Source organism: Mirounga leonina, unplaced genomic scaffold (genome assembly GCF_011800145.1).
Source record: "Mirounga leonina isolate KUSES-001 unplaced genomic scaffold, KU_Mleo_1.0 Mir_101609, whole genome shotgun sequence".
NCBI classification, from domain to species: Eukaryota; Metazoa; Chordata; class Mammalia; order Carnivora; family Phocidae; genus Mirounga; species Mirounga leonina.
The window spans coordinates 8339528-8366975 of NW_023270164.1; the positions used below are offsets into that span (position 1 = coordinate 8339528).

Consider the following 27448-nt stretch of genomic DNA (forward strand, 5'->3'; position numbering starts at 1 on the left):
GGTAGCTTGAAATAAGTAATTTGAAATCAGACATGATGGGAGTGTCTATACACCGCGGAAACCCAAATGGTACAAATCAGGTGACCTCTTCCTCCCCACAGCCCAGAGATGGTTGTTAACCATTTAGCAGCATACCACTATATCAAACCCTTTCCTTATTTTAGCAGGGGAGGAGGGGATGGTGCATACCAGGAGGGCTGGGGGTGGGGGGCAGGTCTTTTCTATCACTCAGGATTCCATGTGGCAATGAAATGATGGAAAATGAATGAAAGGGGGAGCTATAGTGTTTAGTGCTCTTAGCTTTGGCTAATCTATATTTCTTTGGAACAAGATGAACATTAAATCTATATGAGATTTTCTCTTTTCATAACAAATATGAAAATAAAAAATATTTGATTATAAAATCTTTTTATGGAAGGAATAAGTCATGGAGACGAAAGGTCCAGCATAGGGAATATAGTCAATGGTATTGTACTATCGTTGTATGGTGACAGATGGTAGCTACCCTTGGGGGGAGCCCTATACTGCAATTAAAAAAAATAATAAAATAAAATCCATTCTGTAGTAGCTACATTATATTTGGTGACTTGCCTTCAGACTTAAAAGCCTTTTCTTTTCTAACAATTTTATCCCATTTACAAAAAAAAAAAAGCCAAATAAATATTTTGAAAGATAAAGGCAGAAGCCCTTAAGCTAATCTGTGGAGTTGACAATTGAGATATGGTTTTTTTCTGTGAATGATTCTTGAGTTTTGTTGTGATGAGGGGAGAGTAGAATGCATAGCGATACACAGAATAAGAACAAAATAAGAGTTAAGGAGTGTAATCTAAGACTCATATCTTGAAGCAGGCGTTGGCTTCATTTGCTTCATTCAAATCAACAGCCGCAGTTATAGTAGAAAAACTTTCCTGGACTGTAAGTATTTGCCTGTGCTTTATTTTCCACTTACTGAGTATTCAAAAGTAGTTATTATTATTCAAAAATAAACAGTCGGTTAAGCGTCCGACTCTTGATTTCCACTCAGGTCATGATCTCAGGGTCTTGGGATCATCGATCTGGTGGGCTCCCTGCTCAGGGGGGAGTCTACTAGAGATTCTCTCTCCTTCTCCCTCTGCTCCAACCCCCTGTGTGTGAGCTCTCTCTCTCTCAAATAAATAAATCTTTCAATAACTTTTTTAAAAAATGGCACCTTTTATTTCCATATTCGGTATTTTCTAATTTTCCAATTATCGTGGAAGTTCCTTATCAGAGTCTTGTTCACAATAAACACACAAACTGAAACATCAGAACCCCATTTATTCAGCGTTGTAGAAGAAATATTTCTTCTAAATAACGTACATCTTCCCTCTTCAAATTCCAAGGCCTTTTTAAAGATTTTCCTTATTTATTTGAGAGAGACAGAGAGCGTGTGTGCGTGAGATGCTGAGCATGGAGCCCCACGTGGGTGCGATCTCACGACCCCAAGATCATGACCTGAGCTCAAATCAAGAGTCGGATGCCCAACTGACTGAGCCACCCAGGTGTCCCCAAGACCTTTGTAAAAGCATTTTTTTTTCTGAAATCCTTTTAAAATGTTTTAAACATTTTCTTTATTTCTTAAACTAAGAGTTGAAACTTTCCTTGCTGAGATAGGCCAGTGCAGAATGCAGAAACAACCCTGTGGTCAGCTTTTTAATTTTGTTTATATCCTAAAATGACCTTTGTCACTGGTGTGGTCATTGTCCTGACTCAGCTCGACCTGCTCCCCCCACCCCCTCTAGCTTCCCAAGTAGTGCTTATTCATTATTGGCACTGAACGCCACTCACCAAACTTGCTTAGAGTTATACATTAGATTTGATTTTGCTCAAGCTCCAGGTGAGGGTGTGAGAAGTAAAATCATTCACTTTTCTGGAGACTTTGTTGTGGTCATACTGGGTGCCTGGCTTTCTCATCTGGGATATGGGGATAATGAAATCGACTCCAAGGGATGGTAACAGGAAAGGCACATGAACGTGATCTGTATCTGTAGCCCCAAAGCAACTGCTAGGCTGCCTCGGGAGCCAGGAGCCTGACGAGGCGGGACCCAAGGCTGCTGGAGGTCAAAGCCACCTCTGCTTCTCCGTAGGCAGCATGCAGAGGGTGACTTTCTCCTTTAGAAGAGCAGCTACTAATGGGGAGCCTGGGTGGCTCAGTCGTTAAGCATCTGCCTTCGGCTCAGGTCATAATTCCAGGTCCTGGGATCGAGCCCCGCATCGAGCCCCGCATCAGGCTCCCTGCTCGGCGGGAAGCCTGCTTCTCCCTCTGCCACTCCCCCTGCTTGTGTTCCCTCTCTCGCTGTGTCGCTCTCTGTCAAATAAATAAATAAAATCTTTAAAAAAAAGAAGAGGAGCTACCGATTAATTCTAGTAAGCCCTTGGCTGTATTTTTCTAATTGGTTTATAGATTGATTGCTTAAGGGGAACTGGGAGGAAAGTAACCTTTTTGCATCTGAGTTTCTTTGCTTTTAAATATAGAGTGGTACTTTGACATTAGAAGATTTGTGCATAAGTATGTTTTTAATATCAACTTCGTCCCTTTTTTAATGACCCTCAGCAGAAGAAGCCTTTGGCTCTGTCCCAGAGAACTCATTGCACCAAGGTTTGCAGACATTGGTTTGAATTTATTTAAATGTCATGGGATGGAGGCTTTCTTTATGAGCAGATTCCAAAGATTCGTTGCATACCTAAATCTTTGATGAATGTCAGCAATGTAAGGTTACATTGTACTTGAGGAGTCAAAACTATGTACAAGTATTAGCGATAGCAGTGCTGGATATTATGGTTTAGCCTCCCCGCATTCTAGATCTGCGAGACCCAGATTCATCCTTGATTCTGTATATGAACAAAATGCTGTGTCGGTCTGGGCTAGACAGAACTAGCCGTGTAAGAGCTTGACTGTAGGAAAAGCCTGTGACGGATAAAGGGTGAAGAAAACAGGAGCAGGCAAGTCGTTACAAACAAACAAACAAAAACCAGGGTAGTCCTGTATGATTTCCTACAATCTGGCTTTTGTTGATTGCATCCCAGTAGTACTATTTAAACATGTTCCTCTGGCCCCTAAGTAGAAGATCTAGAGGCTTGATCACATTAGAATTTAGTATTTGCTCCTTGTCTCCCTCCCCTTCCTTCCTTCCTAACGACTGGTGTGTTCTTCCATCAGGAGGCAGATAACATCTGGTTCTCTCTCTTCTTTGCGTGATGTTAGCAGATGTTGATGCTTATTACACTAGATCCATCAATTGATTAGGCATTGCAACATGCTGATAGTCTAATTTTATTTGTCTTCACTGATTAGGGAGCAGCAAAACCTCCCTTTGTTAGCTCTTTGGTTGCTTTGCGGTTCCCTGCAAGTCGGAGAGGTAGGATGAATGCCAGATGCTTTTCTTTTCCTATAGGCATTTCCAAACTGGTAAGGTGGTTCCTTAGCATTCTCCAAAGAACCAGTGAGAGTTTTTTATTGGTTTAGTATTATGATGAATTCATGGATTTAAGCCATTGCAGTGGTTACTTTGATTTGATACTGAAATTGTTCCATCTTTGGCCAGTGGGAGTTTCTATAGTTAGTTTCCTGAGCCTTTTTGTCACAATCCTGGCAGTCTCTGATAGCCTCCTTGCTTTCTGGAACGACTTGATGTTCACACTTTTTGTAACGGTTTGAATTTATTTAAATGTCACGAGATGTCAAAATATAAGACTCTCTGTTATCCTTTTCATGGCCACATAATAATTTATTTATCTTTTATTACCTTTTTAAAAATAGATAATATGTAACATGGTACAGAACCTTTTATTTCATTGCCAAGTTTCCTCTTAGTGAACATTTTGACAATTTCCGAACTTTTGCCATTAGAACAGTCCTACAATAAACTTAATCACGCATATATAAATTTTGTTATACATACCCAATTATGATATGCCTAGGTATAAGATAGCACTGGAAGTACAAATAAATGTAGATTTAAAAATAAATGTGTACACACATATATTTCCTTACTCTGTGAGCTGAGACATCCCAGAAGCAATGACATTCGAGTAGCAAGGAGTGCACCTAGAGCCCAGATCTTGGTTTCTAATACCGTCCTTCAGGGCTGCCTGGATGTGCAGTTGGTTCAGAGTTTCCGCTCAGTTCTCAGGTCGTGATCTCAGGGTCCTGAGATGGAGCCCTGCATCCGGCTCCGCACTCAGTGTGGGTCTGCTTGTCCCTCTTCCCCCCGCCTGACTCTGTCTCTAATAAATAAATAAATCTTTTAAAAAGTACTGTTCTCCAATAAGAGGAACCAAGGCTCATCGGAGATGTGGCTGATTCTGGGGTTGGGCAGTGAAAGACAAACTGAGCCTGGAACATCTTGTAATACCAGAAAGTAAGGAAGTACCCAAGTGCGTGCACATACCCCCCCCAAAAAACGATGGGGACGTGGGGGACATGTCAGAGGGGCACAGGAGCCAACTGAAAGATCTCCCAGTCACCAAAGCTGGAACAATTTGAGCAACAAAATAACGTAATATCAGATTATAACCCCAAGCATAAAACAACTATCTATGGATCCATACTGATATAAATAAAATGATTGAATAAGTAAATAAACAGGAGAAGAGAGAAATCTCCTTGTGGGAGGATTCCTAATAATTTATGTAGATACCTCATCCTTCAGGAAGTGGAACATAACTCCGTGCTCCTTAAGTGTGGGCTGTGTGTAGACTTCCTTCCGTAGCATACAGGACGGAAAGGGAGAAGAGAGAGTAGTAGCTTTGTAGTGAAGAAACCTGGCAAACACCCCTTCAGCCAGATGATCAAGATTAACATCAGTGACAAGTCATGTTGATCACATGCATCCTTGATATAATGTTAATCCACAGCGTTTCCCCTACTTTTCTGGTATTACTATACTGGGTTTTAAATCTATCTTTTATGACGGTTTTTCTTTACATGTAAAAAACCTGTTCTCAGCTTTGAGCCAATGAATAAAGTGTGATGCATGGTTCCTACCTTTGGTAACTTTGAATCTAGTGGTAAAAGCAAGCTCTAGCAAGCATGTAATCCAGATATAAATCATAGGATGTGATTACAAGGGTTTTGTTTTGTTTTGTTTTGTTTTGTTTTGTTTTGTTTTAAGTAGGCTCCACACTGACGGGGAGCCCCACATGGGGCTTGAGCCCACAACCCTGAAGTCAAGACCTGAGCTGAGGTCAAGAGTAAGATGCTTAACTGAGCCACCTAGGTGCCCCTACAAGGGGTTTTTAAGTTGAGAAAAGCACAGATATACTGAGGGCTGGTGTAGCCAGGGGAAGTTTCTAGGAAAACATACTCTTCTGTTTATGCAGTCAGGTTTTCTGGAAGAAGGGCACAATAAGGGTTGGTTTAGGGGTTCAACACATTCTCTTAAATAGGATTTCATTATCCCCCAAAATACATGTATTTTAAAAATAATTACATTTTGTCAACCAACCTTATGAGAGATGATAAAATTACGATAATGTAATACATTTGATAATGTAATACATTATCAAATTGGTGGCTCAATTGATCACAGTGTGGTCAGACTTTATTAGAAAGATAGCAAAATCAATGGATTACATATGATGCCCTGCATTCATTTTATGGTAGATCTGGCTAAATCTTGGCTATTTCATGTTTGGGTCTTAATATGTTTCTTGATTTTGTTTTTGTTTTTTTCCTTGTAGGATTGTCTGCTGCCAAACTCTTAGCGGAACATGACGTTAATGTTTTGGTTTTAGAAGCACGGGACAGAGTTGGAGGAAGAACATACACCGTGAGGGTAAGTGCTTTTAACACTTACATGTAATATCTCACTCACACTGGAAGTCACAGAGCTCGAGGTCATCTCAGGGGTTCATGCAGTGAAGCCATTTATCCTCCAGAGCCCTAAACTGCTCCAACAAATAAGGGTCCACGCTTTTCAACAAGCACTTGCAAAGAGTGACCACCACTGACCTTCAGTAGCTTGTATTCTAGTGATGCAAACAAACATGAACAAATAACTTCAATGCACTGTCGTAATTTCCGTACTGGAGACCTAAAGAGAGTATGTAGTGTCTCAGATGGGGTACAGTTTGGCTGGACTTGAAGGGACTATACACCCCCAACACCGTGTGCGCCTGCATGCGCATGCGTGCACGCACACACACGTGCGCTCACACACAGAGTATAGGGTCCTTGGTGATTTTTCCAAGGATGCACAACTTCAAAGACGTGTGGCTACAGTAAAGCAGCAGCAAAGGTAGCATATTTTTGTGTAACGTTGTCCTTGGTCCTTGTTCCCTAAGAAGAATGCTGCTGCCAGAGACGCTCTTCGCTCAGGTAAGGCCCGCTAGACACGAGGAGGAAGCTCAGTTCTTTTTATACTTGGGCTAACATCACCCTTGTAGAAAAATGCACGCTAACTATGGTTTACTGTTATTCAAGGACACGGTTGCAGGTGGTCAAGCCGGTGGGAGCTGATGAAAGTGCACAGGCGGCCGACATGGGGGAGGGGCGGGAGGAGAGGGCCAAACATGGAAGTTTGGGGAGCACGCAGCTTTAATGGGGGCAGCGGCAGAGGAGTCAGAGAGAAGCAGCAGGGGCAGAGCAGTGCTCTGCAAATCCGTGGATGAAAGAGGAAGGGAGGATGCACAGAGCCAGACTCCAAGGGCATGTGACATAGGATGCGGGCTGCAAAGAGGCCCTTGTGTTTGGCAGTTAGGTCATGAATGAGAGCCTTTTCTTGAGCACACAAATAGAGTGTTTTAAAGGCTGGGGACCAACAGGACAAAACCAGACAGTTGCAGTGACTGGCAAGAGAGGAAGCATCTGTCTAATTAGAAGATGTATCAGACTTACAGCAAAATGGCTTAGGCAGTGCTCATTACAAGGGCTTGAGCAATACAAACATTCGGTTATTTTGCGTAAGAAGTCTGCTAGCAGGGATTCCAGGCTGGTGCGGGCGCTCAGCTTTGTTGTCAAGGCCTTGGGCTCTTCTTGTCTCTCCTGCTCAGCCATTCTTTGCATGTTGGCTTATTGCCTAGTGGTAACCAGATGGCTACTGCAACTCTAGGCATCGAGTCCTCATTTAGGACAGGAAAGAGCATGAAGAGGCAGCCCCAGTTTTCCTTTTAAGTTTGTATTTAAATTCCAGGTAGTTAACATGCAGTGTACTGTTCGTTTCTGGTGTACAATAGAGTGATTCAACACTTCCCTACGCTGCCCGGTGCTCATCCCCACAAGTGTGCTCCTTAATCCCCATCCCCTGTTTCACTCCTCCGCCCCCCCCCCCCGCCCACTTCCCCTCTGGGAACCATCTGTTTATTCTCTAGAGTTAAGAGTCTGGCTCTTGGTGAGGCGGCCCCAGTTTTAGCTGCAACAAAGCTTTTCCTTTACGAGAAGACCCCGGCAGACATTCACAAGTCTCCTTGGCCAGAGTTGGCACGCATAGCTATCCTTAGCTGCTAGGGAGCCTGGGAAAGCAAGTATTTAACATTTCCAGGCTGCATCATAGAAGCGGGCGTGAGCAAGGCAATATGAATGGACATGGTAGAGCCAACCAACATCTGAACTAGAATATTGTACCAGCTCTCTCAGTATTACCACGCCCTGCTCCTCCTGTCATTCGCTTCCTACCTTTTCAGATGTACAGGGATGTACCATAGGTCCCTTTTCACTCGGCTCAGCTCTAAGAGTGCTCTCCAGCCTTGCTACTCAAAGTGTGGTCCATGGCCCAGCAGCCTCAGAGTCACCAGGGAGCTTGATAGAAATGCAGAATCTCAGGCCCTGTCCAGACCCACTGAATCCAAATCTACCTTTCTGCAAGCATCCCCCCTAGGGGATGGTACGGAAGTGTTGCCCTGTGGTGTGTGCTTGCTTGCTGGCTTGAAATTAATGTAAATCCAGATTGATTGTATCTGGAGAATTTCTGAGGGCTTCCTCAGATGTAGCCCACTGGGAGGCTGTTGGTCTGGAAGCGAGGACCCTGGGATTCTGGCCCCTGTACTCTCTGACACACTGTCTTACCTTGGGTAAGTCCTGTTAGCACTTTACATCTCAGTGTGCCCACCTGGGCAGTGAAGATACAATCGAAATGTACTCGAAGCTCCCTTGCGGCTTCAGGTTCTAGTTGAAGACAGTGTGTTGGAGTGCAAAAGAAGGATTGCGTAACCTGCATGTCTGACCTTATTAGATGCAATTCTCCTGTCATTTTCTGAAAACTATTCCTTCACTTTGGAGATAGTTATTAAGTTATTCCTTAGCCCCACGTCTCTTATCTCTAAAACCTTTTGGTTATTAAAATAGGAGCATCAGTCATGTTGCAGATTCTCAGTTAGGAACAGGTTTCTTGATATAAGGGAAATGAGAATTCCAGCATGCCTGTCCCCTGCTGCATTATTGTCCCAGACTGACTTTTCACGCTGCATCATTTATATATGTCAGCCCCATACAGGAACTATTGTGTATTGAGCATGATACTGTAACTCCTTAGGTATATGAGGAAGGAACTTTGAAATGCACTTTGCAATGCTTACAAACTAGGACTTAACATTCATAAGATTTCAAATGAATAGAAGAAAAAAAGGGCTTTGCGAAAAAGGGACAGAAATGGTATTTCATAAGAAACTGAATTGAATATTGTTAGAATTGCTTCTTTTTTCTTTAAATGGGTATCCTTTTTTTAAAAATTTATTTTTTAAGATTTTATTTATTTGAGAGAGAGAGAATGAGCAGAGGGAAGGGCAGAGGGAGAAGCAGGCTCCCCGCTGAGCAGGGAGCCCGACGTGGGGCTCAATCTCAGAACTCCAGGATCCTGACCCAAGCTGAAGGCAGTCGCTCAACTGACTGAGCCACCCAGGCATCCCTGTTAGAATTGCTTCTAAGAGCATCGTCACTCAGGATAATTTGGGGTGGGGATGCCCTAAGAGTTACTCTGGATCTTTAAGTACCAAAATGTTAAGTTTGGTATTACATTTTGCTGTAAGTCTGATACATCTTCTAATTAGACAGATGCTTCCTCTCTTGCCAGTCACTGCAACTGTCTGGTTTTGTCCTGTTGGTCCCCAGCCTTTAAAACACTCTATTTGTGTGCTCAAGAAAAGGCTCTCATTCATGACCTAACTGCCAAACACAAGGGCCATTGGCAGCCATTCAGAGAGATCTCCGATGAGTTCAGAACTTCCCAATTTTTTGGGGCACCTGGCTGGCTGGGTTGGTGGAGCGTGTGACTCTTGATCTCGGGGTTGTGGGTTCGAGCCCCACATTGGGTGTAGAGATGGCTTAAAAATAAAATGTTTAGGGATGCCTGGCTGGCTCAGTTGTTAGAGCATGTGACTCATGATCTCAGGGTCATGAGTTCAAGCCCCATGTTGGGTGTGGAGCCTACCTAAAATAAATTAAAAAAGAAAAAAAAAGAACTTCCCAATTTTTCCTTAGTGTGGTTCCTTTATCATTCTTCAGGACCAAATTTATGAAGTTAAAATGCCTTCAGGGCTACCACAGGAATGGTGTATTGGTTTCCTAACATAGTTGCATGTTTGTGGCCTCTTCAGAGGCTGAGAAATAAGATCAAAATCAAGACCTTCAAGATGGAGGCACAATACAGCAGAATATGGTATTACAGTTCCGATATTGTCATGCTGAGCCTGAGGCACCTCCTTTAGAATCTTTCACCTTTGTAAAGAAACATCCTGTAAAAGAAAACAAATGAGGGCGCCTGGGTGGCTCAGTTGGTTAAGCGACTGCCTTCGGCTCAGGTCATGATCCTGGAGTCCCGGGATCGAGTCCCGCATTGGGCTCCCTGCTCGGCAGGGAGTCTGCTTCTCCCTCTGACTCTCCTCCCTCTCATGCTCTCTGTCTCTCATTCTCTCTGTCTCAAATAAATAAATAAAATCTTTAAAAAAAAAAAAAGAAAACAAATGAACACAAAGACAACAAACAAAACCAGAAGCAGACTAAGTACAGAGAACAAACTGGTGGTTTCCAGAGGGGAGGTACCTGGGGGGGGGGGGGTGTAGACAAAATAGGTAAAGGGAATTAAGAGGTACAAATTTCCAGTTATAAAATAAGTAAGTCACTTGAAAGGGTTAAAAAGTACAACCTAGGGAGTATAGTCAATAATATTGTAATGATTCATGTGGTAAAAATAGGAAATACTCTGTAAAATGCCTCATACTTTTTACTACTTCACAGGATTCTTTGCTTTAAAAGATAGTGTCAGTATTCTAGAGACATCATGTGTGGAAATTCCCATGAGTCTTCTTGCTGTCTTTGTTAAAGTCTAGAAATTTATTGGAGTACTGACTCCAGTTTTGTTTTATATTTAAAAAGGGTGCTGGAGAAGGTTTAGAGAACAGTAGCAAGGGTTAGTAAAAGAGAAGGTAGGGATTATATAAGGGACAGTGAAAGAAGTCAAAGGCACACCTCATTTCTGGTATTAGGGCAGAATGGAAGCCCTGATTAACGCTCCCCATGGGAATAAGTAAAATGCTGAATAAAATATACTCTGCTGCCTTGACATGGGAATCAGAAATTTGCAGATCTCCTGGAGGTTGAACAGATATCTCAAATTTCACCCACCCAACCTGAACTTCTGATCTTCTCCATCAAGACCACCATTCCAGCAGCCTTCCCCCTATCAAAGATGGCAACTCCAAAAAACTCAAGATTCACGCTCAGCACTCTCGGGCTCCACATTCATTCTGTTCACTCTGCCATCAAAATATCTCCAGAATTCAACACTCTGCACTGGCTACCACCTGGCGGGAACCACCATCATCTCTAGGCCACGTTTCTACAATGGCCTTCTAACCGATTTCCCCGCTTTTACCCTTGCCTCCTAGAATCTACTCTTAGTGCAGCAACCAGAGTGAGCCTTTCAAACCTAAGTCAGATCTTGGCACGTCTCCGCTCAAAAGCTTCCAGAGGCTTTCCTTCTCACTCAGAGGCCAAGCTGGTGTCCTTACAATGCCCTGTGAAGCTTTCTGTGACCCGCCCCCCTAAATAACCTCTCTAACCTCATCTCCAGTTCTCTTTTCCTTTTTTTTTTTTTTTTTTGAGGGGAGGGATGGGCAGAGGGGGAGAGAGAGGGAAAGCGAATCCCAAGAAGGCTCCACACCAGCACAGAGTCCAACTCGGGGCTTGCTCCGACAACCCTGAGATCATGACCTGAGCGGAAATCAAGAGTCGGACACTTAACCAACTGAGCCACCCGGGGGCCCCTCCAGTTCTATTTTCCTTGCTCACTCTGTTCTAGCCACACTGGCCTCCTATTTCTTGAACACACTAGTCTCCCTCTACCTTAGAGTCTGCACGGGCTGTACTTTCTGCCAGGAATGCTCTTCTCCTGGCATATGGACAATTCCTTCACTTTCTTCAAGTCTTTATGCAAGTATTACCTCTTCAAGGGGGCCAACATATCCATTGTATTTTGAACTGCAATCTCCTTTTCTCCTCTGCCATTTCAGTACCCTTATCCTACTGTAATTTTTTGTTTTTCATTGTTCTTATCAACTTCTGAGATACTTAGTTATTATGTTTGGGGTTCATTCCCAATGGGTCTCTTCCCATGGAATGTAAGTTCCTTCAGAGCAGGGATCTTTGGTTTGTTTGCTGATGTAACAGAAGCTCCTTGAAGAGTACCTGGCATCTTGTAGGAGAGCACAGTCTATTTGTTGAATAAACAAGTGATTCCCCAAAGCAGAAATAGACTCAAATCCTTTCCAACCAGGCCTCAAATCATTTATACAGGAAAAGTTCCAAAGAAAATAAGTAACTCATACTTAAAAATGAAAAAGCGCACAAGGAAACAAGACACCGAAAAAGGATAAGCATAAAAATATGATCCAGAAAGATTTTTAACAGTCATATTATGCAAAGAGTAAAAAATTATGGTTAAACATGATTTTGTTTTATTTTCAAAATTTTAAATTAATTTATTTTTTAATCTTTGGTTTTTCTGTTCAGCATGTTTTAAAGAAGTGCTTTTAAAACTAGGAGCAGGGTAAAGAAACTAAAAATAATCAAGTAAATTAAAAAGTAATTTCTAGAAATGAAAATATACTAATTAAAATGAAAAACGTCAGCGGGCCGATTTAACAGTATATTAGACACAGCTGAAGACAGCGAATGAACTGCTAGATCTGGAAAAACTGTCTAGCATGCAGTTCTGAAGCAGAGATTGGAAAGTATGTTTTCAGGGGTGGCGGGCAGCTAAGACATGAAAGACAGAGTGATGATGGTATAAAAAAATAATAGCTGATGATTCCCAGCATTGTTGGAAGACACGAGGAAACCTATCAGGTCCAATGCATGGTAAATGGAAAGAAATTCTCACCCAGGCACAGAGAAGCTGCAGTATACCAAAGAAGAGAGATCTCACAAGCAATTATTTTTTTTGAAAACAAAAAAGGCAAATTATCCATACTCTTAAAATTTCAACAATTAAATTTATGAGTGACCCTTGGACAAGAAAAACAGATGCCAGAAGATATCTTTAATGTTCTGAGACAAAGAGGAGCTAAACTGAATTCATTACCTGCTTGAACCATCTTTCTGCCAGACTGACAAAAACAGAGACTTTAGGACCCAGACTGGAGGAAATTATAAAGAAAAATGTACTTCAAGCAGAAGGAAAAAGATTACAAATAAAAGGTCTGAGATTCAAGAGGGGACAGTGAGCAAAGATGTTGGTAAATATTTAAATACAATTCAGCAACATCAAAACAATAAAACAAAGTAATGTCAGATTCGTTTCGAGACAAATCTGAACCAAGTACTTTTATAAATTATAGATTGGAAAAAGGTGATCACAGTTGAAGCATGAAGGTTTTTGTATTTTTCAGTAGGAAGATAATCTACTGATAAACTTTAGACTATATTAAATATGCATGTTAAGATTTTATTTATTTATTTGACAGAGAGAGACACAGCGAGAGAGGAAACACAAGCAGGGGGAGAGGGAGAGGGAGAAGCAGGCTTCCCGCTGAGCAGGGAGCCTGATGCGGGGCTGGATCCCAGGACCCTGGGATCATGACCTGAGCCGAAGGCAGACGCTTAATGACTGAGCCAGCCAGGCGCCCCTAAATATGCATGTTAATATTGCTAGGAAAACGTCTGAAATAGGCCTGACTGTTTAACTTCCAAACAAGTACAAGAAAGAATTTAAAAAGAAAAAAGAAGAAACCCCTCATTCCAAAAGAAGGAAAGAAATCAGGGGAAAAACTATTTGAAAAGACATAATAAAATAAGAAGTAAAACACTTAAAAGGGAATGATAAATATAAATGCTAAATTTGTCAATTAAAGGAAAACAATTTTCAGACTAACAACTCTAACTGAAAGAAAAAGAGATAGACAAATACTAATCTAAGCTGTTATAACTATATTAATATCAAAGTAAACTTTGAACAAAAAAATGTCATTGAAATGTGTCAGTACATACATTCTGAACTTGTATACAGTGAATAATATAGCCTCAAAATATAAAGCAAAAATTAACAGGAATCAAAGATAAATGCCCAATGGAGTGGGGGATTTTTACATAATTTTCTAAGTTAATAATAGATTAAGCAAACAAAAAAGGCTGAGCACAATTAAGCTCATTCTAATGGACATGTATAAACCATGCATATCATTTTATAGACTACATTTTTTTTCAAGCAAATATGAAAGTCTTTGAAAATTGATCATGTGCTAGGTCATAACATGAGCCTCAAGAATTGTCATAAAAACCACATTCTTTGACCACAATGCAGTTATGACAAAAAGATAACTAAAAAAAAAATCCCAGCTGGAGAAGTTAAAATCCAACAAAGTTTTTAGAAACACGAGTCTAAAGAGAAATTGTAATGGAAACATGAAAATACTTAAAACTGCACAATGGAAATATTAAAATAAAGTTGTGTATGTAGTTAAAGCAATTAACTTAGAGGAAGATTTATAGCCTAAATTCTTCCATTAGGAAAGAAAAAAAGGCTCAGTATGAATGAACTAAGCATGTGAGGAGTTAGAAAATTAAGAATATAATAAATCTAAAAGAGAGAGTGAAAGAGCATATATCCATGATACAGGAAATAAATATTCAATAAAGAGGATCAATGAGATAAACGTTGATTCTTTGAAGAGACTAAAAATAGAGAAGTGTCTGGTCAGGTTTTTCAAGAAAAATAAAAAAGGGATATCTCAAATAAACAATAAAAGGGATGAAAATGTAGATATAACTACTGATTCAGTAAAGACTAAATGAAAAAAGGATGTCATGAACTTTAAACCAGTAGTTTTGAAACATACACGAAATGTATAAGGAAAAATATGTTTATCAAAATTAACACTGATTTAAAGAGAAATAGAAAATATGGGTCGTGTTTTAGCCTCGAAGTAAATCATATCTCATAGTTTAAGATTTTTCCACAATGAAAACAGCAAGCCTAGATGGCTCTGGAGTTATATTCTACCCAGTGTTTAAAGAATAAATCATTCTATTTATATACAAACAGTTCCAAAGAATAGAAGAAAGTATGATCACTGATTTATGAGATTAGCAATACTCTAATGCAAAAGATAGACAAGGGTTGTAGAAGAGAGGAGAATCTCAATTTCACTCATGAACTTGGCTAAAAAATCCTAAGTAAATTGTTAGCAAAGCATATCCTGCAATAGAAAGATAATATCAGGTTGTGTTTTGCCAGGAAGGCAAGTTGAATAATACTAGACAATCAGTTTTCTAGAAATAACACTTTCAGTGAATTGTCCCAACCCTCCTACTAAATGCAGAGAGATTGGACAAATTGCACGTACACACACATACACACAAATCTTCAAAGCATCAGAGAACTAAGAATGTAGTGAAGAATCACTGGGCCATCATCAGGAAAGGATCGACCTACTTTTCCCCTGGAAGTTGGGATGGGGAGGGGGAGTTTACTGACCACCGAAGAAGCAAGTGAGAGGCTGAGTAGGCCTTTCAAAAGTCATCCAGAGCTAGAGCAATTGAGGGTCAAGTCCAGAGCCCCCCAAAGTGTGTGCAAATGGAGGGAGGTATTGGTAAAGTCCTCATGTTTTGGGTTGGCCTGTGTCCTTGGACCAAGGGTGAACTGTAAGAAGACCAGAGCACGTGTGCATTTCAGCCCAGCTTCAAATCATCCCAGGCACAGGAAATGCAATAAAGTTATCTGGTATTATAAAAGGGCCCCCAGGTGCTGGCAGAAGCAGACAGAAATCCTCTCTGAGAAAGATATCATCCTCCTAGGATTCAAATTATTTTGTATTTTTTCAAATTCAATGAGTGGTACTCAGTACAGAATAATCAGGCAAACAAGGAGGAAAGGCAACATGGATGAAAATGGGTATAAACAACAAAATAGAAACAGACCCAAAAGAAGTTATTACAAACACATGAAGGAGATGTAAGTCACCAATATTCAATCTGTTGATTAAATTACCAGGAAATGTGTTCATAAAAAAGCTGGAGAAAATGTAGAATTGCACATAAGAGGGGAAAGTAAATTTCAGTTTACGATGGAAGGTTTGTATATTTATAAAATAATTTGTTAGGTATATGAATCTTTTTATAGCTTTGTGTAGCTTTTCCTATGATATATTCTTCCCAGCTAGTATTTTATTTTATTTTTTATTTTTTTAAGGATTTTATTTAGTTATTTGACAGAGAGAGAGAGAGCACGAGCAGGGGGTAAGGCAGAGGGTAAGGGAGAGGCAGGCTCCCCACTGAGCAGGAGACCCAGGATCATGATCTGAGCCCAAGGCAGACGCTTAACTGACTCAGCCACCCAGTGCCCCCCCAGCTACTATTTTAAAATAAGATCAAGAGCAGGGCGCCTGGGTGGCTCAGTCGTTAAGCGTCTGCCTTCGGCTCAGGTCATGGTCCCAGGGTCCTGGGATCGAGCCCCGCATCGCATCTGGCTCCCTGCTCCGCGGGAAGCCTGCTTCTCCCTCTCCCACTCCCCCTGCTTGTGTTCCCTCTCTAGCTGTCTCTCTCTCTCTGTCAAATAAATAAAATCTTAAAAAAAAAAAAAAAGATCAAGAGCCCATCAGTGTGGGCTGATTTAAAACTTCATCTGTTAGAAATCGGAGAATTAGGCCTACAGCAACAACCCCAAAGAAAAGCATACATAAAAACCTAATTGCTTTGAAAAGGATCTAGATCAGCAGAATGTACTACAGCATTCTTTATTCGTGACACATGTTATTGTCGAATTGGCCTCACCAGTAACTATACAAATGGGATCCCTTTGTGATGAGTGTCATACAGGGTTGTGCCCGATCCTTGGGTGGAGGAGAAAGTTGCTGTTTCCAGTTGCACTTTATAAAAGAGAAGTAAGGCACATGTAGGTTGTAAAAAATAAATGTTTTTGTCTTTACGTGAGACATAGAAGCTTTTTTTTTTTTTTTCCCCTGAGTTTTAACTGAAGTCTTCTGGCCACTTTTCCTCTTTCTGCAGAATGAACATGTCGATTACGTAGATGTTGGCGGGGCTTATGTGGGGCCAACCCAGAACAGAATCTTACGGTTATCTAAGGAGCTGGGTCTAGAGACTTACAAAGTGAACGTAAATGAGCGTCTTGTTCAATATGTCAAGGTAAGTCTGACGTTTGACTCAAGTGACCAGTGGGAGAGAGCACTGTATTCGGGAAAACATTTGGTTTTGTTTTTAGTTGTTTTTTTCTCAAAGCAATTGTACCAATAGGCTCTCAGCTTTACAGTAGTATTCCATGTTTTCTTTTTTTTTTTTTCTTTTTCTTTTTAAAACATCCTTGTGGACTCTGGGAATCTCTGCCAGGGGTCAGGCCTCGGCTTGGCCCTCTTCTGCATCACCCACTGTAGCCCTTGAAGGCTGCACCCTCACCCCCAGTCCAACTGGAGTAGGGGTAGGAGGCTCTCAGCATTTTTTTTTTTTCCTCTCCACCCTTTATGAAGAGTGCGGTGGGCGGGGGGGGAGCACGAGTCATACACACACACACACACACACACAGAGCCCCAGGCAGCCCCCCAAGCGCCTATGAGGCAATTCTAAGGCCCCAAGGAACACGAGTCTGAGGCTACTACTTCTTTTTTTTTTTTTTTTTAAGATTTTATTTATTTATTTGACAGAGAGAGAGACAGCGAGAGAGGCAACACAAGCAGGGGGAGTGGGAGAGGGAGAAGCAGGCTTCCTGCTGAGCAGGGAGCCCGATGCGGGGCTCGATCCCAGGACCCTGGGATCATGACCTGAGCCAAAGGCAGATGCTTAACCGACTGAGCCACCCAGGCGCCCCCTGAGGCTACTTCTTAAGACTGAACAGGTTATTCATTCTCATTCTTACCTGATGCTTCTCTGCACACTTTGAGAATTTCCTCTGTATCGGGCCTTGACTCCTGGGGAGTCTAGCCGGGTTGTGCCGTTTCATACTGTTGAAACGAGATTGTTTAAACTCTGCTGATTTCCACGCAAGAAACAGCAGCTGTTGCCAGTGTTATTCTTTCTTACTGAAGCCAAACATGGAGCAGCTGGAGTCTGGAGATGTGCCTTGAGAGGTCAAGTTCTCCGATCTGCCAGTGCAGCCCACTTCCTGGAACTACACGGGCAGGGCTCATTTACTCATTCTTTTATTTAAACATTTATGTATTTATTTGAGAGACCGAGCACAGGAGGAGAGGGCACAGGGAGAGGGACAGAGAGAGAGTCTTAAGCAGACTCAGCGCTGAGCGGGGAGCCGGATGCGGGGCTCGATCCCACGACCCTGAGATCACCACCTGAGCCAAAACCAAGAGTCAGACACTTAACCAACTGTGCCACCCAGGCGCCCCTCATTTACTCATTCTAATGCCAGGATTCCACACCAGTAGCCACATCACTTCTCACCAGCACTCCCCCAGGCAGTCAGGCTCCAGACCCGCGGGGGACTTCTGGAGTTTGGAGTTGAAGGGACTTGTGAGGGTATGCACACTGATGCACAATCAGGGAAATTTGGGGAATTTCTGATAGCTGGTTTGGGATGGTTTGGGATGCTTGGGGGAAGAGTCTGGCAAAACTAAGTTCAGAAATCCAGGGAGGAATGAAGAAAGTATAAAAGTAAAAAAATTATACGAAGTGTTGATGAACTCTAACTTCCATGGGCTTCATGATCACAAAGGGAAAAACCCCTTTGCTTCCCCACTTTCTCTTTTCTGCACGGCATGGTGTTTCCCTGGACTAGTTAATAATAACAACACTGAGAATGATAGCAACTAACATTTACTGAGCACTTTTACGTGTATTAGCATATGTAACGTATTCGCACTCAACTACTAATTAAACAAACGGTCATGTAAATTCACTCTCCAGTCCAACTGGGAAGCAAATGAGTCTGATGATTGTCCTGGAATCTGAGCAGACTCATGCTTCTAATCTCTTCTTCTCTAACATTCAAGAGCTGAGAGATTTTTATTTTCCCTGGAGGCTCATAGTAAACAACAAAGTCCTTTTTTTATGCACGAACTCATTACATCCACCTTGTTAGGCAGGTACGATTGTCCCCATTTTACAGAGGAGAAAGCTGTGGTTCAGAGAAGTAAAGCAACTTGACAAGGCTATGAAACTAGTAATGGTCTGCCTACCCCCTGAGCTCCTACTGTTCATGAATTTTAGGACTGACTTACAAATAAGCACATATTGAAGGGGCTAAACTAAACACCATTCTTTTCATTTAAGACATAATCTCATCTAAAGAAAAGATGGATTCTAGAAATACTATTAAACCATCCTCTCATATACTTTAACCTGCCAAAGAACACATATTCTCCCCCCAAGTTAGACATCAATGTTAAGGTAAAACAGTAGTGGGTCAGTTAGAGGTTAATTTATTTTACCTGAATGAGTGCCTTTCTGCTAGTGTTTCTAATAAATCATATCATTTCTGCAGTGAGAAATACTCGGTGTGGTGGATGTTTTTATAATGACCAGGAAGCTGTAAAATGTGGAGGACAGATTAGGGAAATTTTATTTATTTATCTTTTTTTTTAAGTTTTTTATAACTTTTTTTTATTCTTATGTTAATCCCCATACATTACATCATTAGTTTTAGATGTAGTGTTCCATGATTCATTGTTTGTGCATAACACCCAGTGCTCCATGCAGAAAGTGCCCTCCTCAATACCCACCACCAGGCTAACCCATCCTCCCACCCCCCTCCCCTCCAGAACCCTGTTTGTTTTTCAGAGTCCATCGTCTCTCATGGTTCGTCTACCCCTCCGATTTCCCCCACTTCATTCTTCCCCTCCCGCTACCTTCTTCTTCTTCTTCTTTTTTTTTTTTTCTTAACAGGGAAATTTTATATTCCATGTAAGATTATTAATAAACCATATAGCAAAAAATAACTCCACTTATTTAAAAATATCTCAACCCTCACTGTTCTGTCCACTTCTGGGGGAGTGGGGAATAAAGGGACTTTTTCCCGTCACCATAGTGCATTGGGTTAATAATGCAAATTATCTTTGTGACGCTCTCTGCATCGGCTCTCCTGACAACCCCAGCTTCTGTAATCTCCCACAGTGCATTCTTTTCAGTAAGTAACACCAAAATGGTGGTGGGTGCATCACCAGAAGATTGCCATTGTCTAGTTAAAACCAAGCCATATTCGTGATGGTCCAGGTTGCTTCAGCTTTTAAATGCTCCCAGGGTGCAGCCTTAAAGAATGCCTCAATTATCTCTTCTGACAGCAGACTGTAGTGCATCCAGTTTCAGTGTGTTCCAGGATGATTTTTAGTATTCACCAAAGAATTATTCACGACCTTTGGTTGATCGTGTTGACAGTGCAAATTTTGACACGACAGCATGGAGTTCCAAGCCTGAGCCTCTGAGCTGAGCAATGGGGCTAGACCAGTGGTATTTTGCACCCTCTCCCTTACCAGGGAGACCACGTCTATCTACTTCATTCACAGAAGGTTCACGTCATTATTGCCAAATTCATTCATTAGTTCAATAAGTAGTTACTGTATAGTCTTCTCTGTACAAGATAATTGTTCTAGGCTGGAAACGGTGGACACATGATCGAAGTTTCTGCTTGCGTGGAGCTTACCATTAGCTAACATTTCTGCCTGTATCCTTCATGGATCTTGCGAATAGAATACCTGTTCTAATTCTGGTTTAGTAGATTCTGATTCTTTTTTCTTCAGTTCTTTTTTTTGTTTTGTTTTGTTTTTTTAGTAATCTCTACATCCGATGTGAGGCTCGAACTCACAACCCTGAGATCGAGAATCACATGCTGTATCCACTGAGCTGGCCAGGCGCTATAGAAGATCCTGATTCTTTTTTTTTTTTTTTTTAATTTTTTTTTTTGAAGATTTTATTTATTTATTTGAGAGCCAGAGACAGAGATAGCAAATGAGAACACTGAGCGGGGAGGAGAGGGAGAAGCAGGCTCCCCACTGAGCAGGGAGCCCGATGCGGGGCTCGATCCCAGGACCCTGGGATCATGACCTGAGCCGAAGGCAGACGCTTAACGACTGAGCCACCCAGGCACCCCGAAGATCCTGATTCTTATAGAATAGGTTTTTGAACGGGTCTTATGAATGTGGTGAATTGGAAACGGGTCTGTTTAGGAGATTATATCTGATTTGTGAAATTAAATTAACCATGTTGTCTTTACCCTAAAAGGTAGATTTGAAGTGGCATCAGCTAGGTGTGTTTGAAACATTCTCTTTATGTCTTCTTTTCCTTTGGATGGTGTAAGGGAAGCAGATGAACTTGAGTGCTTCTTGGGTTGGTTGATCCATTACTTGCATTAGTAAATTAGATGCATCATCATTACAATTATTTTATGAGTACGTTAAATGGAGTTGTGGAGACTTTTTGTTAAATTTTGCAATGCTAAGTCTTGGAGAGGGAGGAAGAAGTGCTTGATTTCCTTTTTCTTTCTTCTTTTTTTTAAAGATTTTATTTATTTATTTGAGAGGGAGAAGCAGGCTCCCCACTGAGCAGAGCGACCAATACGGAGCTTGATCCCAGGATCCCCAGGATCCCGAGATCATGACCCAAGCCGAAGGCAGATGCTCAACTGACTGAGCCACCCAGGTGCCCCCCCTTTTTTCTTTTAATGGGATCTTCCAGATCTTAATAATGAAGAAATGCTGTAGAGAGGGAGAACACTGCCTCCAGAGATGGAGCAAGGCATTTTGCAGGCGCTGCTCTGCGGGAGAAATTGACACATTTATGCATTCCCACTTTCTCCCTGCTTTCACACCCTAAATAAAAAGGGAGACTATAAATACATACCACACATTTCTTTTTAGAGAATGGTGTGATGAAAAATTATTTAAAACAACATAGGCTTTCCTGATAGTAACAGCTCACCAAGCAAGTTTTCCTAGTATGGGTTCTGTTCTTCCCACAGCCGTTTACTTGAGGTTTCTATGCCAACGACTGAAATCAAAAGGCTTTTCAGAATGTGTGTGCTCTGGAATACTAAGTAAAAATTTTTTTGTTGTTGCTAAGAGGTGAACTCTGTTTTAGCCAGCAGGCCGTGTTGAAAGCAGGGGATTTATTTTTTCTTAGTTTGTCTTAATGCTTGCCAGAAATAACTGCGTCTTTGACCCCTTACTTTGTAATAGTGTTTCCTTGGGATTAGGGACATGTATTTTTAAGCTGCTTTCAACACCTTTCCATACCAACTCACAGAAGGTGTATCTTTTGTGTTCAAAGAAAGTTCTGCTTTCACTTTTAAGTCTGCTCAGTAGGAAAGGCAAGAAACCAAAGGTGTTCAGCTCTTGTAGGGATGTTGCTTGTTGCGTCTTCGTCTCCTTTCTTTTAATCACTTACGTCCATCCCTCCTCACTCCATGCATAGGTATTGTCTTCCATCTGTATTGTCATCTAATTTGAGTGATCCTATGAGGTAATAAGCATGTCCTCCCCTCTTATAGATGAGAAAACTGAGGCTCAGAAAGCTTAGGTGCCAAAGTAAGGCTTTCCAGGTCTTGAGCCCAGGGCTCTGTGGGTTATGTCACATCGTTTCTTATTCCACAGGGAGAACGTCAACTTGTAAATCCCTTTAGGAAACTGCTGTGAGGTATGATAAAAATCACCTTACCCCTAAGGGTTCTGGACTCCTAACATGCCACTGAGGCAGTAGGGGCTCCTGTGGACGCGGCCTCCTGTGGACACAGGCACTGGGAGCCATATGTGGTGCCATTCACCAGGGTGGCTTCTTCTCTCACACCCTGAGCCATGAATCTGGAGTCCCTCTGGCCTTCAGTGAGTGCCTGACTGCCGAGGAACCCCCAGGCCACCCCAGTTAGGCACAGCAGGCTTGGGTTGGTTGATCCATTACTTGCATTAGTAAATTAGATGCACCATCATTACGATTATTTTATGAGTACGTTAAATGGAGTTGTGGAGACTTTTTGTTAAATTTTGCAATGCTAAGTCTTGGAGAGGAAGGAAGAAGTGCTTGATTTCCTTTTTCTTTCTTCTTTTTGTTTAAGATTTTATTTATTTGAGAGGGAGAAGCAGGCTCCCCACTGAGCAGAGCGACCCACAGATGGGTTCTATTACTGTATTAAACTACTAAGTCTAGGGGTCTCGGGCATGGTTTGGAATTGCTGGCTATATATTCTTTTTGTTAAGTGATTTATGTGAACTCATTAGTCAAAGTATGATTGACATAAGAGTATCTTATTTTATGTCCTCCCTGGTTTAAAAAGAAAAAAAAAAGAATAAAAAGGGAAAAAAGTGGGGCACCTGGATGGCTCAGTTGGTTGAGCATCTGACTCTTGATTTCGGCTCAGGGCATGATCTCATAGGTCGTGGGATCGAGCCCTGCATCGGGCTCTGCGCTCTGTGGGGCGTCTGCTTGAAGATCCTCTTTCCTTCTCCCTCTGCCCTTCCCCACCCTCTAAAAATAAATGAAGCTTTAAAAAAAAAAAAAAGAAAAAGAGAGAAAGGATTTAAAATAATTTGTATAAGTCAGGGTAGAGATGAAAAAACACAATTAGGTAAGAACAGGCACGTGGTAAATGGGCAGGTGCTCATAATAAATTCTGTTTGATCATAGAAATGAAGTAATACAAGAGGGATTATTTGCTTTCTTCTCTAAATTACAGTTATACATGGGTTTTTTAAAGCAGAGAGACTAAACACGTTCATATATTCTCACCTTGATCTATCAAGTATTTAGTAAAAAGATACATGGACGTCGCTTGTAAAAAAATAGTTTTTGGTAGCTTCCATTCTTTTCCACTCCATTTTAAAAAGACTTCATTTCTTTCTCTTTTTTTTTCATTTATTTCTTGTGTTTACAGGAAAGTGTAATGAAAGAAATTACTCTTAAAGCCTTGTACTGTTTAGAAAGCCAGGTCAGCATTAGCCATTTTCTCTCAAAGCCTCCTTTCTTCTTCCTATAAATTTTCAGGGAGAAATCTCCCATTTAGTTTGTAGATCATAAAGCTTCTACTTGGTTGAAGTGACAGCCCAATAAATAGAAAAGTCAGGTTAATTGATTTTTTTTCCTTCTGTTTTTTTTTTTTTTCTTTTCTTTTTAAAAAAATTGGCGGGGGGGCGCCTGGGTGGCTCAGTCCGTTAAGCGTCTGACTCTTAATTTCGGCTCAGGTCATGATCTCGGGGTAATGGGATCAAGCCCCGCATCAGGCTCAATGCTGAGCATGGAACCTCCTTAAGATTCTCTCTCTCCCTCTGCTCCTCCCGGCCCCACATGTGTGCGTGCACTCGCTCAAAAAAAAAAAAAAAAAACTGTGGTAAAATACACATAACATAAAAATTTATCTTCTTGGGGCGCCTGGGTGGCTCAGTTGTTAAGCGTCTGCCTTCAGCTCAGGTCATGATCCCAGGGTCCTGGGATCGAGCCCCGCATCGGGCTCCCTGCTCAGTGGGGAGCCTGCTTCTCCCTCTCCCGCTCCCCCTGCTTGTGTTCCCTCTCTCGCTGTGTCTCTCTGTGTCAAATAAATAAATAAAATCTTAAAAAAAAATTTATCTTCTTAACCATTAGGTGTACAATTCAGCGACATTAGGTACATTCGCATGATTGTGCACCCATCATCTGTTTACAGAACTCTTTTCATCTTCTTGCTATTCATTTTTAATAGAGGCCAGTTCATTACAGCATTCCTTTTCTAAGCATTCATTGAGAAGTGGTCTAGAGTCGGCCTCTGTGACTCAGTGAACTGGCTTTCCATGGCAGTGTAGAAAGGGGATTCGGTCAGACACGAAGGATTTTTCTTAGGCTGTGGCACTTTGCTGTCACCTCCTCAAGTGGGGCCTCGGTGTTGCAGTTAATGGCAAAAAGAACCTTGTCGGTGGAATGAAGCTTCCTCAAGAGAAACTGCTCTAGTCTCCATGATAGCCCAACTGCTAGAGGTTCTGAGCTTTCAGGTTAAATGTTGCCAGTTTGAGGTCAGACTCTCCTTTTTTCCTCCCCCTACTTTCTACTTCATCACTATTTCTCCTTCCTCCCCATTCCCCCCTCTGCAGCCCCCACTTTACCCCAGAGCATGCACCCACTATCCTAGCCCAAAGACTTAATCATTGGTCCTGAAGTGTCAAACTTTTGTAGAGTAGCCTTCTAACAGCTGAAACTGAAACACCCTTGAACGTCCTTATAAATCCCATACCTGGTGCATTCTGGGCACTTCCTGAAGAAGGGAAGTTCTCGTGTCCCATGAGCACATGCTGACCCAACTAGAAAGTCTTTGCTGTCGTTGCCCTGTCCTGCCATTTAACGGGATCGATGCTGTCATATGTAGCCCTCTATTTCAGGCCTGGACTCTAAGCTTTTTCACTTCTGTGTCAAGCTCATTGAACGAATACCTTTGGAAAACCGGGTGGACCACAGAGTTTTAGTAAGTGGCAGTTTTCCTTACTTTAGAGATGGGAGAAAATTGTAAGAATGCAAGTATTTGGTTCAAGGTCCTACAGAAGTGTGTGCGTGAGAGAGAAAGAGAGACAGACAGATGTGAAAGCCTAGTTGATAACTGACCTTAGCAAACACAGACCTTGAAACTGAAGAGACAAATAATGATCATAATGTGGATACCTTCCATTTGAGCAGTCCAGTACTGTTTTCATAACACTTCCTTTTGTTGTTTGCTTTGTGTTCGGGGTCTCATGCAACCAGAAGAAGAAAATTCTAGGTGGAATGGCAGAAAAATGTGAATGTTAATTATAGTTAAATGTAATGACTACTTTGATCCCAAAAGCTGTGGAAATGAGTCCTTTCCATTTAAAGGCCATTTCTCATGTCAGGTTTTTCAAACAGAGGGATCGATTCCTAAACTACTAGTCCATTTCCTTTTATTCTGACAGCCCTCGTGTAATTTGTCAGACTCAAATGATACACTGGGAACCTCAGGCTGAGATTTAATTTTGTGTGTTTGCCCAAGTACCCAGTGGCCTAGTTTGCAGAGCCATATCCAGCAGATAAATGTCTCAGAAAAAAACCTCAGGCTTCCGAGACGATGGGAAGAAATCACCACTGGCCCACACTTGCTGCCCAGCAGGGGTCATAAAAGTTGACTCAGAGGCACAGATGTGGGCACAGTCACTAACCTACATAATTATTGGGGCCAAAGTAGTCCCGAGTATCTGTGACTTTTCCCAGTTGGTAGATTTTTTTAAAAATCCTCTGATGTTCAAATGTGGGGAAGACGGTGCTAAGGCTCTAGTGACTCCTGGCCCCCTCCCCCTCCCATGTCTCCACCACCATGATCACGGGAGCCCCCGCTGGAGTAACTCCACGCAGTAGAACGGCAGGACTGCCCCTGCCCAGTCACTGGGATACACAAGCTGAATGCACTCACTTAACAGCCAGCCTGGCAAGAAGCCCTGCTTTGCCCTTGACCCTCTCTACCTGCTGTGACGTACTTTCTCTTTGTACGGCCCGGTTCCCAGAGGCAGAGTCCCAGGCTCGAGACTCAGCACAGAGCACTTGCAATTTCAGCTAGATGCACAAGTGATTTCATTTTGTTTTTCCTATTGACTTAGTGCTGTGGGATGACGTACATTCTTGTTCAGGAGACGTCCACATGAGACCATATTCCCATTAGGAGCATTTGGAAAATAAATCCTCTGGTTATCAGGGCTCTGCTTTCTAGCCCCTGTTCTCCCGTGTTTCCTTGGGCCCCTGCGAGTGCCGGCCAGAAGAGGAAGAGAGCATGCCTAAGGGAATATTTTCTAAGCAACATTAATCCCAACAGTGCTTTGCAAGAGGGGGTTTCTTGGTCAGATACATTGTGGAGATGCTCTGTGTCCTATCCCTATCGTTGAGTGCCAAGATGTCTGTTAGCAAATTAGGGGTCCTATGAGGATAGGCAGAAAAATTTTTTTTAAAAAATTAAAAAGAAAAGCTGTTTAACTATAAGCCAGGATTTCCCAAATTCATGACCACAGAACCCATTTTTACATAGCATCCATAAGGAGCAGAGTGAGAAATGCTCACATAGGAAATGGTTTTAGAGATCTTCATCTTTTTCTCTTCCCTTCAATACCTACACATAGGGAGTTCTAGTAAATCTGATGGTAGTATTGATTATGGCTATTTTAGAAAAGGTGTGTATGTGGAGTTGATCATTAAAAATCAGTGCTAAATTGGCATTGATTAGAAGACCTTGTCTGAGGTGGGAAAAGAGGGAGTCATTTGTGTAGAAAGAGGCTGGACTCCTTCTGGAGCCTGGAGGAGCTAGATGTGATATCTATACATGCAAGAATTATATTCCCCCCCTTTCTTAAAGATTTTATTTATCTATTTGAGAGAGAGAAAGAGTGAGACAGAGCACAAGCAGGGGGAGAGGGAGAAGCAGACTCCCTGTTGAGCAGGGAGCCCGACCTGGGGCTTGATCCCAGGACCCTGAGATCATGACCTGAGCCAAAGGCAGACAATCGACTGAGCCTCCCAGGCGCCCCTGTATTTACCCCTTTTATTCCTCCATGTAACGAGCATTTCTCGGAACCCTGGTCTATACAAGGCAGTGTAGGAGATATAAACGTGTGTGAGGCATAGCCCTTCTCCGGTGTGTTGAAACTAGTCGGGAAAGTTCTTACATAAATCAGTTTAATAGCGTAGAAAATAGTGAGGTGCCATGGGCAACAAACAAAGTGCTTTAGTCTGCCAGAGGATGCAGAAGTCATTTCCAGCTTCTGCTAGGTAGGATCTTTGGGACCATGTTTCTCTCAGAGCTGTATTTACTCATGCCAACAACCTCCAGACATAGAAAGCACATCCTAATAGGCTCCCAATGGAGGATCCAGCTCAGGGGCACTGCAGGTCCCATCTTCCTGACATGGAGACTGAGGCACAGGGAGCGGGGAGCAGGGGACAGGGGAGTCTAAACCAAGAGCATGGAGTCATGAACTCTACTTCTGTCTCTGCCAAGGCACCAGCTGGGATTAAACAAATTATACAAGTACACACGTATATACCCACATATATGTTAAAAACCTAATATATACATAATGTGGACCTCTGAATATC

At 42.0% G+C, this 27448-nt stretch overlaps 1 protein-coding gene across 1 annotated transcript in view; it reads left to right on the top strand.

Moving 5' to 3' along the window:
* The window catches only part of MAOA (monoamine oxidase A), a 69756-nt gene that overhangs the window by 13775 nt on the left and 28533 nt on the right, over positions 1-27448 (top strand). The window contains exons 2-3 of the mRNA XM_035003353.1: positions 5701-5795; positions 16454-16591. Of these exons, the coding sequence (XP_034859244.1) occupies positions 5701-5795; positions 16454-16591 (233 nt within the window). The remainder of the gene's footprint in view (positions 1-5700; positions 5796-16453; positions 16592-27448) is intronic.